Genomic DNA, 10361 nt, shown 5'->3' with positions numbered 1-10361 from the left:
CTAAGAGAGGATTTGGAGATTTTATTCTCATTTTTATTTGAAAAATACTAAAACCAACATAAATAAATAAAATTTGTTTTATTAATAAGAAGCAATATGGCAACTTTGTTTTGGTAAACATACAATAACAACTTTTATGGCGCTGCAAATGTGTAGGAATATGTTTTATTATATTGTAAAATTATTAGTGGCAGTTATCAATGAAGTTAAAAATAAATAATCTAATTTATTCATATGCATTGCATACAGCAAATATAATTTCTTAGGCTACATAACCCAATAAACCGACTCAGCAACTGATGCAACAGGTTACAAATAGTTACCTCTATTTAATGTTACAGGAATTGAATGTATTGGCGGCGCAGCTGGTAAAATAATTGGTGTATCTATTATAAGTCCAGTAACGGCTGGACTTAACAAAGGATTTTGGGTCTGAACACGTACGGTGTTCGTTGACGTGTCAGCTCTTGACTTTTCTGACATACTTTTAGTTAGTGGTAACAAATCACTTTAAATACAAACTTTATATAAATTGCATTTACGCGATATGCATATTAATGTTGTATTTTACAATATAAAACTGTTTAATATTCAGATTTTACGAAAATTTAAACTTTCTTATTATTAACAACGTACACAGCGATATGATAAAAGCCGAACTGAAGGAATTTGCTGTCAAATACAAAAAACAGGGCTGTTTAACAAAAACATAAATAATGAGGGTGTATATAAAGCAGAATAAATGTATGACATATATGACAATAGCATTAGAAGAGTCCTGCACTATCGACATCTGCTTTTGTTGTTACTTTATGTCAAATGTGACAACGTGAGTTTTAAGACCTCTAAATATTTTGAACGAATTGGAATTGTTATTAATTTACTGTGGAAAATATATTCAATAATATAATAAAACATGGCTGAATTTTTAGCAGAAATGCAAGAAAGGCTTTTGCCTGAATATGAACAGTTAAAAAAATTTGAAGTTTGCACAGATGAACAAATAAGGTTGTTAAATATAAATATCTTTGCCTTATACACTTCTAACAATATATTTTCAATATAGAGAATGCATCCGTAAGCGCGATAGTTTACAACTTAAGATAACACAGAAAGGAAAATCCGTAAGAGATTATGCTGACTTCATATTATTTGAAAGAAAGGTACATAAATGGGTAACTGAAAAAGAACGTTTTCATGGCAATAAATTAACTGGCCTGAAGAGTTCCATAGCCTCGCGTATTATACGACTTTATCGAGATGGTCTGCGAGCATTCCCACATGAAGAACGTTTTTGGGACAACTTTATAAATTTTAGTAAAAAATCAGCACCACAAGAAGTATCTGGCATATACGAAAAAATGCTAACAGTAAGTGATTGAAAAGTACACAAACCTTAATCGTTCAGTTAGTGTCTCTTTAGAACATTTGTTTTTATGTACTAAAATTTCCAAAACAGAAAATAATTAAAATTTTAATTATAGTTTTATGGTGACAAGCCTCGTGTTTGGTGTGATGCTGCACTTTGGATATACGAGTATAGTTCTAATATAAAAAAAGTGAAAGAAATTTTTTTTCGTGCTTTGCAAAGACATCCGGACTCTGAAGAAATTTATAAAACTTTTTTTGATACTCTCTTATTATCAGCTATAAAAATGAGTACACAGAAGAATGCTATATCTTCTGATGAAAAAATTATTCGTTTGGAACAAGTTTTGATCGTTTACAAGAATAGTAAAAAAATTATACAAAATATAAATTTCTTTTTAAGCTTGTTGGAACGGTGCGAGTCAGAGAAATTTTTAAATATAACAACACCACTACAAAAAGTTATAATCGATGATTTAATGACTAATTTCCCACGAAATGAAATTCTGTGGGATACTTTAGCACAACGAGAGCTTCGCGGTTATAATATGAGTGATTTAAACAATTCCATGGATATAAAAGATAATGCGGTTGATGGTGAACAACAATCAAAGGACATAGAAAAAACAGAAAATTTTGATAATGATCAAAACTTATTCCAGAAACGTTCACTTAAACGTCGCATAGAACTTTGTTGTAATGTTTACCAAACAGCAGTCCGAACGGTAAGCATGTGATAATATATTAATGCATTTTAATATTTCATTAATGAATTTTAATGTTCAGTTAGAAACAACTAACATGTGGACAAAATATATTAATGCTATGTTGAAACTGAACCAAGATATGTCGGCAGAGAAAGTTTTAAAACGCAAATGTTTGGCAATTGCCTTTAAAGAAGGGCATGCATCTCGTTTAATGAGTGTTGACCACTACTGTACCTATGTACAAATGCTACTTGAAAGCCCAACTGGTGTGCCAATAGCAGAACAAACACTAATGGATGCTTTAAAAATTCATAAATCAATTAAACTTTACGAATTACTGCTTTCCACATACATAGTAGCCGACAATGAGCCAAAAGCCTACGAAACGTTTCGTACAGCAAATGATGAACTTGGCGCACAAAAATGTGTTTCACTCTGGCGTAGTTTAATACAATTTTATAAAACACACTATAATGATTGTGGGAAACAACTACAAAAACTTTTCAAAGAGGCTTGTCAAGAAGCATCACCAGATTTTGGTGAATTTCGTTGTAATTATTTAGATTTTTGTATATTGAACTTTTCAATGCAAAAAACTCGATCTGAGTATGATAAATTGTGTTTATTACCTCCGCCATGTCGTGAGCTACACCAAAAAATGGCAGCTCTTGAATCACAAACCGTTGCGAAGGTACAAAATTCATAAATTACCTTTTTTATATAATTTAAAGTATGCAAAATTTTAGAATCAGGCAGACATGGATCGGTGGCGCTTATGCTATGTAAATGCAGTTTTTTATTTTGGAAAAACAAATACACAAGTTTGGATTGATTTTATTAAATTTGAACGTGAACATGGTGAGCCCAAAAATGTATCCACATTATATGATCGTGCTAAAAACACTTTAGAAACGGAATTAGTGGATAACTTCATTTCTGAATATACGCTGCTCACACATATTATATAAATAATATGTTTAAAAAAAAAATTAAATATATGTAAAAAAATTAAATAATTACAAAAATATAATATATACATTTAAAAAAATATATATTTAATTAAATACATATTTTAAATTGATTGTATTATTAGGTGTGGAATACTATACATCACAACTTAAGTAACATATTATGGTATAGTTGAAATATATATACTAGTTGGAATATGTATAAACTATAATCCTTTAATGTCAGCATGAATCTTATATTGTAAAAGCACAAAAATGGGGCTTTAACTAATTAATATAGTTTTTTCTCTTTTAAGCTGTTTTGATGAATATGAGAGCATGTGCTGTAAAAATGTACTTTTTATTATCGTTTTAATTTTAAAATGCATACAATTTACTTCTCTACTCCATTCATATAAGTGACCGCAGCGGAACGATCGCCAAAATTTTAACAACTTGAGCAGTAGTAACTGTTTAATATCTAAATTTCGTTTAATTCTATTTTGTAAGCATGAATACATAAAAGTCTTTAGAACAGATAACAATGCCACAAATACAAATATTTTTTATTGTCGAATAACTACTTACAAATAATTGCTTTTAATTTACCATTTATTTATTTTATCCATACTTTAAGATGCTATTTTCAAGAAACATAAAAAATTTTGTTTCAACAAAATAGGGTGCATATTCAAGTTAATTAATATATTTTTTTAATATGAAATTCAAATATCATTTTTTATTAAATGTCAAAAAATTTTAAAATAAAAACAAGAACCAACTAATCTTGCTCCGATTTAACGAATCTTTCAGACAAAACTTTTGCAACCTTTCTTGGTTCCCTAATTAACGTTCTTGGACATTGCATTTCAGTCCAACTATAAGGAACCATTAACTCCCCATATGGTCTGCATTCGTCTGATATTGCAGATACTACACCAAGTTCATTTTCTGCGGTACTTATTTGATAACATGTTAGATCAGTTAGCGGCAACTGTTAATTATGAATTAATTTAAAAATTTACTAAATTAAAAATAATCTATGTAATATGTTACTTACTACACGAGCTAATATTATATCACCCGGTTTATAGCACTTAACCATATCAACACGATCCTTTTCTGTTGCTCTAACATCCTCTTTCCGTAAAATTGCACGATAAGGTTGATCAAGGATATGATTAGCTACAGAGAGTAGCGAACATCTTGCAAATCGTTGATTGACTAATGTAACTCTAGCGGTTACTAAATCTCCTCCAACAGGAACAAGAAGAGGTTTTCCTGCACATTCAACTTCAATATATGTTGACTAAAATAAAACTAATCAAATGTATTATTAAATATCAACATAACTTATCAATAAATAATACATTATCTTTTTCTTTTGTTTTGACAATTCCCGCTAATGTGGAATATATGTATCCTTGCCTTTCAAAAGTTCCTGGTCCTGCTACTGTAGTTTCGCTTGATAAACACAACCTTTGGCCTGGTAAACATATAAGAGCACCTTGCGTATTTTTATTGCTTGCCGCCATAATTTCAAATAAAGTTGTTTTTAATTTCTCTATTATATTTAAAAAACATATACGTTTGAAATTATGATTCTTAAATATTTCAACGTGGATTCAATATTCTCTGATTTAATATGTGCGGCTTCTACTGATTTGCGTCAACGCTCGGTCCAAAATGGAAATGAAACATACTTTGCCGCGTTTAAATCTGGTGATATAAAAACTGATAAAAGTTACATATTTTTAAAATTTTTAAGTAGCAAATAGAATGACATAATTTATAGTAAACAACTATCAACTGTTCGAACTCATTAATAAAATAATTATGTAAAAATATTTCTATCAGATACTTAAAAACGCCTCTAACTTTTTAATTTTATTAAATATCTTACTGTCTACATCAATTAAAATATTGACAAATTTTCAAAATGCGACCTAGGTATGTTTCAATTCCATTTTAATTTCTCAGGGAAACGTTCAAATCAAATCAGCTGGGTTTGTTTTTGTTTATTTTTGGTTAAGTGAAGGCATAAAAAAGGCAAGAAATAAAAAAAATAATAAGAAATAATTATTAGCAATGTTGTTTGAAGAATTGGATTTCTTAAAACATTTATACTGCATACCGTAAAAATATTTAAGCATCGAAATAGAAGATATTACAGCAAACCATCAAAAACACAAATAACTTTTCTTTATATTTTTTAGTATTAACAAATAAGTATACAAAAATAAAGAAAATAAAAGTCAACCGTATAAAATAATATTACTATGTACTATTATATATTTAAGACACAAAAAATTTAAATGCCGAGAAGACGTTAGAGAAAAAAGCTTTTTGAGCAGTTTGTTTCAAAAATGATTTGTTTTATTTTGTAGGCAGGACATTACATTACTGTGTTTTTTGCGAAACTTGTTAACAAGCTTTCACATCATAAAAAATGAATATATTCGTCAGCTAAACTTACGCCAGATGAACTTGCCGTGTATGATCAGTTTGATACAAAGACTATTAAATCAATACACTTCTAATATTTAAAAATGTCTTTAAGCATTAGAATGTATGTTTTAGAAATACCGTGCTATCATAAAATATTATTGTTATCTACAGTGAAGGTTCAACGAATTATTTGAGCATAATTATCAACTGCTCAAAAACACAACATTCTGTAACAGTACAGTATTTGTTAACATTTAACTACAAATATTTAAATTCAATTCAGTATATTATATATTAGCTTATTGTAGTTGAGAATGTCATTAAAATGAAAATAATAAATTTATTTGTATTAGGATATATAATATCTATTTAATTTATCCGAGTTAAATCAAAACTAAGTGTTAACTATTTACAATAAAACAAAAAATCTATGTCAAATTTTTTACAAAATAATTAATTTAACAAAATCCGAACTTTATCGCTTGCTTGCACCACCACGACATGTAATAAAAATTATTTAAGATTTTATTACAGTTTAACAAATTGCTAGAAAATTCACAATTTAATTAAATAATTTATTTATAATATTAGCAGAATCTAATCCAAGTAAGCACTGACTTATTTTTTATTTAATAATCCCCAAATTTTTGCGTTAAATTGTTGTGTACGTTCAGCTATATTCTTAAGAAGTTCTGTTTGTTGTTCCATCAGTGCTGTTTGTTTTTGCGAGTTTAAAAACTCTTTATTTTGTAACATTAACACCTTTTCTGCAATGCTATTAGCTGTATTTAGTGCACGTATGAATTCTGCCTGTTGAATCGTATCTTTCTTACTTTTTCTATGTTCAGGCCTAGCGGACGCAGATGGAAACTCATGATCTGAATAGTGTCGATTAGTATCGTTATACTTGCCTTCTACTTGTAATGATATTATATATATAAATAAATGTAACATTGAAATACAAAAAAAATATATATCCACCTTTAGTGACTTGCAATTCATATTGATCCACATCTTTGTTTTTATATTCAGGTCTAATTGGCGCTGATGAAAATTCTAAAATGGACAAATTCCTATTTCTATACTTGACTTATACAAATTAGTATTTATAAATATACACCTGTTTTAGTTTTTTCTAATTGTTCCAAACTGAATAACTTGTATCCATCTAAAATTGAATTCAGCTTGGCATAGTGCGTCCAACTGGATGGTGTAGAATCAGATGCGTCTATTTTCTTCTTTTCATCTCTAAAATTAACAATGTTAACAATCAGTATAAGAAAGCACTGTACGGAATATGCATTTACTTATATTTGTTTCGTAAGTTTTTCATTTTATTCTTAACTTCACTAAAAGAAATTGGATACCCACGCTTTTTTAATTTATTTGCGATTTCTAAATATACTTGGGCATTATTTTGCATACTACGCAGCTCGTCAATTCTTTCTTCCCAAAATTCTAATAAAAGCTTTTCCGCATTCTCAGACCAAGCGATGCGCCGTTTCCTTTCCTTGGAACAACTTGGATGTTCTGCGAATAATCCTTGCATTTTATATTTAAATTTATTTAATATAACAAACCTGTCTCACTGCTTTCCACATCATCATCTTCCATATGGATGGCGCGGAACTTTTTTCCGGTTGGGAGTTTTACAATAACAACTTTGTTGTTTTCAGCTGAACTTATTCCATTACTCTCAGAGTCATCACTTAAAATTTCCTCCTTCAAGAAACCATCTGAAAATTAGAGAATTTACAGTATACAATTAACTTAACAACTGTGCAACACATATACACCATAAAATCGATAGAAAAACCTGATACTAAAGTTCGATAATTACAAGTGTAAACATTGCATTAGCTAAACAAATAAATCTTAAGAAGTTTCCTTCTACCTTCGTTGTTATCAAATAAAGTTATTAAATTTGTATCCATATCTTGAATTAGGTCTATTTTCAAAATATTTATTGAAATTGATTTATCACGTGAAAAAACAAAACTGCCTGCTGCTGTGTTTTTGTTTATAAATTAATTTTAATTCCATTCACCGCTTTATTTGTGATTGTTTTAGTCAACAATTGCACACGTGGTTGCCACACTGGAATGTTTTAAGACAGTAAACTCCTAAACCTAAACGCTTATCGAGATAAACCCCAAAATGACTTAAGTACAATAGTGTAAACATACTACAAGGGGCGATTAAAAAATTTTTTCTATTTTACACTGTTATTTCGCTCATATTTGTATGGATTATTTAAGGAAAATACGAAGAACTAATTAATGTATATTTATGAAAATAAAAGGTACTATGCGTTCGTTAATACTTTTAATCTAAACATGCCAGAAATATTAAAGAATTCAATAGCACCACAGCATAAGAAGATCTATTGTGAACATATATTGCACAAATATTTGTACCAAAGAATACCTTTGGTAAGGTAAAATAAAGAAATGCGAAATATATTCACATAGAATGCTTTTTTTGTACCAATAATTTTTTAGTTTTTTATTAAAGCTTAAAATAAACTAATATCTCAAGACATTATGACATATTCCCGTGCGCTAAAATTTATACACATGTCAAACGGTTTTCGTTCCCGTACACCTAAAGCCTTTAAAATTTTTTATAAAAGCTGTAATGAGTGAGTAAAATATTACAAATTTTTATTGCTTATAAGTTTGGCAGTATATCTAAATAAAAATTGTGAAACTGATTAAAATTGAATTATTATGTTGAGGCTAATTGAGTCAGTGCATTTAGGCACTTTCTCCAATAAGTTAACCTCTATCCCAGCTTCTCAGCTACGCTAAGTAATAGCGTAAAGAGTAATCGTATTTAACATTAATACTGCTTTCAATTCAATACTACATATTTTGTATAGTGGAGTGTAGAGTGTATATGAATGAAACAATGTAATATTTGTCATCGTTAACTGCCCAGATTTAGTTGACCACAATAGGTTTCTTACTATAGTTCTGGTATCTACAATATTCTAAATCGAAATACCATTGACTCTTATAAAAGGTGTTATTATAACACCTATTTCTAACTATGCTCTCCGAAGGCTTTTCTCTCTATTTATTGCATATGTCCCTTATTCATTAGAGCTATAGTTCTTCTCATTTACAAAAGCTAGAAGCCATCATTGCGTTCCGTAACTCCATTAGTAAACAGCATAAGACATTTAATACTCCCAAACCTCCATTTCGAATTTCGACATAACATTTTAATGACTGATACCACTCATCACTTCCAAAGTAATATCTGAGATGTGAATTAAAATCAAACTCAATGTTAGTTGTAAGCTTGGTTAAAAGAAAGCTTTCAATACGATATGGATTGAGGAATTGATACTCAAACTCAGTCAACTTAACTTAGTAAAGTTTACTGATTCTCTACTAACAAGACTTATCAGGATATTCTTTGTTTACGCTCACAACCACCAGAATATACCTTTGGTATTGATAACCGCATTAAAATATTTCAAGAAGCAGGTGCAATTCTTAAAATCGAGTTTTTGCTATTGTGAATTAAAAACCGTTGGTAACATATGATGACAGAAAAAAAATCATAAACCGCGGGAAATCTGTTAAACAGTGCAAATTGTTAAATGTTATATTGAGGTCTTTCATATAAATGCAAATAAATTTATTTATTAATTTCAAAAAGTACTATAGTTAAAATGGCTTTATGGGTGGATAAACATCGGCCACGCGAACTATCTAAAGTTGACTACCATCAAGTAAGCAACAATAATCCAATAGCAAAATACTCTTTATTGTTTAGTATATCTACTCTTTCTGGTTTGTTTATTTGAATAAAATATCTGAATTAACGTTTTATCTTTTTAGGAACAAGCTGAAAATTTAAAGAATTTATGCCAACAAAGTGATTTTCCCCATTTAATGTTTTATGGGCCTTCCGGAGCAGGAAAAAAAACTCGCATAATGTGCTTGCTAAGAGAATTGTACGGAGCCGGTGTAGAGCGTTTACGAAATGAAACAATGACTTTTACAACACCATCGAACCGCAAAATTGAAATAATGACTGTTGGTAGTAACTATCATTTAGAAGTTAACCCATCCGATGCTGGAATATACGATCGTGTCGTAGTCATTGATCTTATTAAGCAAGTAGCGCAAACTCAACAAATTGATGTAAACGGTCAACGTGATTTTAAAGTCATAGTGCTGTCAGAAGTAGATGAACTAACCAAAGACGCCCAACATGCGCTACGTCGTACAATGGAAAAATATGTTGCTACATGTCGCATAATACTTTCTGTTAACTCAACGTCACGTGTTATACCTGCTATACGTTCACGTTGCTTGGGCATAAGAGTAGCAGCCCCAACAGTTGATGAAATGTATATAGTATTGCAAGCAACATGCAAACGCGAAAACCTACAATTGCCACGAGAGTTAGCAATGCGAATAATTGAGAAATCAGATCGTAATCTTCGCAGAGCTATTCTTAATCTTGAAGCTTGTAAAGTCCAACAATATCCATTTACATCAAACCAAGATATTATAGAACTCGATTGGCAACTATTCTTACGTGAAACAGCTAATCAGATAATTCAAGAACAAACTCCAGCTAAGCTGGAAAAAATTCGAGAAAGGTTGTATGAATTGTTGGCTCAAGGTGTGCCACCAGATATAATATTTAAGTCACTGGTACAGCAGTTAGTTGGTAATTGCGATATGACACTTAAAGCAAAAACATTGGAAGTTGCATCTATGTATGAACATCGAATGCAAAACGGTTCGAAACATATTTTTCATCTTGAAGCATTTGTAGCACAATTTATGAGTATTTATAAAAAGTTTATAGATGATTCAATGATGATGGATGATTTTTAATAAATTGTATTTTAACAAAAGATAAAAAG

At 29.8% G+C, this 10361-nt stretch overlaps 5 protein-coding genes across 5 annotated transcripts in view; 2 read left to right on the top strand and 3 right to left on the bottom strand.

Annotated features, from left to right (window-relative positions):
* Nucleotides 1–573, bottom strand: part of LOC119670286 (mucin-4-like) — a 61513-nt gene extending 60940 nt beyond the window's left edge. Inside the window, exon 1 of the mRNA XM_038080487.1 lies at nucleotides 324–573. Coding sequence (XP_037936415.1) covers nucleotides 324–483 — 160 coding nt within the window. The 5' untranslated portion in view covers nucleotides 484–573. The remainder of the gene's footprint in view (nucleotides 1–323) is intronic.
* A 241-nt stretch (nucleotides 574–814) lies between these two features.
* LOC119666751 (U3 small nucleolar RNA-associated protein 6 homolog) lies at nucleotides 815–3043 on the top strand. Its single transcript, XM_038076034.1, has 5 exons — nucleotides 815–1008; nucleotides 1067–1370; nucleotides 1485–2093; nucleotides 2155–2766; nucleotides 2822–3043. Exons 1-5 carry the CDS (start codon nucleotides 917–919, stop codon nucleotides 3041–3043), a joined length of 1839 nt encoding a protein of 612 aa, XP_037931962.1. The 5' UTR covers nucleotides 815–916.
* Nucleotides 3044–3739: 696 nt separating this feature from the next.
* Nucleotides 3740–4830, bottom strand: LOC119670720 (exosome complex component CSL4). The gene is made up of 3 exons (XM_038081110.1): nucleotides 4393–4830; nucleotides 4083–4331; nucleotides 3740–4016 (listed from the first exon to the last, which is right to left on the bottom strand). The coding sequence occupies exons 1-3, from the start codon at nucleotides 4555–4557 to the stop codon at nucleotides 3804–3806; spliced, it is 627 nt and encodes a 208-aa protein (XP_037937038.1). The 5' UTR covers nucleotides 4558–4830; the 3' UTR covers nucleotides 3740–3803.
* A 1215-nt stretch (nucleotides 4831–6045) lies between these two features.
* LOC119666750 (myb/SANT-like DNA-binding domain-containing protein 1) lies at nucleotides 6046–7404 on the bottom strand. Its single transcript, XM_038076033.1, has 6 exons — nucleotides 7365–7404; nucleotides 7051–7206; nucleotides 6778–7000; nucleotides 6591–6718; nucleotides 6452–6526; nucleotides 6046–6384 (listed from the first exon to the last, which is right to left on the bottom strand). Exons 1-6 carry the CDS (start codon nucleotides 7402–7404, stop codon nucleotides 6089–6091), a joined length of 918 nt encoding a protein of 305 aa, XP_037931961.1. The 3' UTR covers nucleotides 6046–6088.
* Nucleotides 7405–9016: 1612 nt separating this feature from the next.
* On the top strand, nucleotides 9017–10332 carry LOC119670285 (replication factor C subunit 3). The gene is made up of 2 exons (XM_038080486.1): nucleotides 9017–9212; nucleotides 9322–10332. Exons 1-2 carry the CDS (start codon nucleotides 9153–9155, stop codon nucleotides 10330–10332), a joined length of 1071 nt encoding a protein of 356 aa, XP_037936414.1. The 5' UTR covers nucleotides 9017–9152.
* Nucleotides 10333–10361: the final 29 nt, after the last annotated feature.

Source organism: Teleopsis dalmanni, chromosome 1 (assembly GCF_002237135.1).
Source record: "Teleopsis dalmanni isolate 2A chromosome 1, ASM223713v2, whole genome shotgun sequence".
Taxonomy (NCBI): Eukaryota; Metazoa; Arthropoda; class Insecta; order Diptera; family Diopsidae; genus Teleopsis; species Teleopsis dalmanni.
The sequence above is the reverse complement of the archived record's forward strand: the minus strand, read 5'-3'. Positions and strand labels throughout refer to the sequence as shown.

What these genes read in the sequence shown, in the direction of transcription:
- LOC119666751 (XM_038076034.1), top strand. Translation starts at nt 917, where the DNA reads ATGGCTGAATTTTTAGCAGAAATGCAAGAAAGGCTTTTGCCTGAATAT. An exon ending in TGCACAGATGAACAAATAAG is followed by an intron (nt 1,009 to 1,066) that starts GTTGTTAAATAT and finishes TTTTCAATATAG; the next exon opens with AGAATGCATCCGTAAGCGCG. An exon ending in AATCACAAACCGTTGCGAAG is followed by an intron (nt 2,767 to 2,821) that starts GTACAAAATTCA and finishes GCAAAATTTTAG; the next exon opens with AATCAGGCAGACATGGATCG.
- LOC119670720 (XM_038081110.1), bottom strand. Translation starts at nt 4,557, where the DNA reads ATGGCGGCAAGCAATAAAAATACGCAAGGTGCTCTTATATGTTTACCA. An exon ending in AAACAAAAGAAAAAGATAAT is followed by an intron (nt 4,332 to 4,392) that starts GTATTATTTATT and finishes GTTTTATTTTAG; the next exon opens with TCAACATATATTGAAGTTGA. An exon ending in ATATAATATTAGCTCGTGTA is followed by an intron (nt 4,017 to 4,082) that starts GTAAGTAACATA and finishes CATAATTAACAG; the next exon opens with TTGCCGCTAACTGATCTAAC.
- LOC119666750 (XM_038076033.1), bottom strand. Translation starts at nt 7,404, where the DNA reads ATGGATACAAATTTAATAACTTTATTTGATAACAACGAAG. An exon ending in TGTGGAAAGCAGTGAGACAG is followed by an intron (nt 7,001 to 7,050) that starts GTTTGTTATATT and finishes GATTATTCGCAG; the next exon opens with AACATCCAAGTTGTTCCAAG. An exon ending in AACTTACGAAACAAATATAA is followed by an intron (nt 6,719 to 6,777) that starts GTAAATGCATAT and finishes TGTTAATTTTAG; the next exon opens with AGATGAAAAGAAGAAAATAG.
- LOC119670285 (XM_038080486.1), top strand. Translation starts at nt 9,153, where the DNA reads ATGGCTTTATGGGTGGATAAACATCGGCCACGCGAACTATCTAAAGTT. An exon ending in CTAAAGTTGACTACCATCAA is followed by an intron (nt 9,213 to 9,321) that starts GTAAGCAACAAT and finishes TTATCTTTTTAG; the next exon opens with GAACAAGCTGAAAATTTAAA.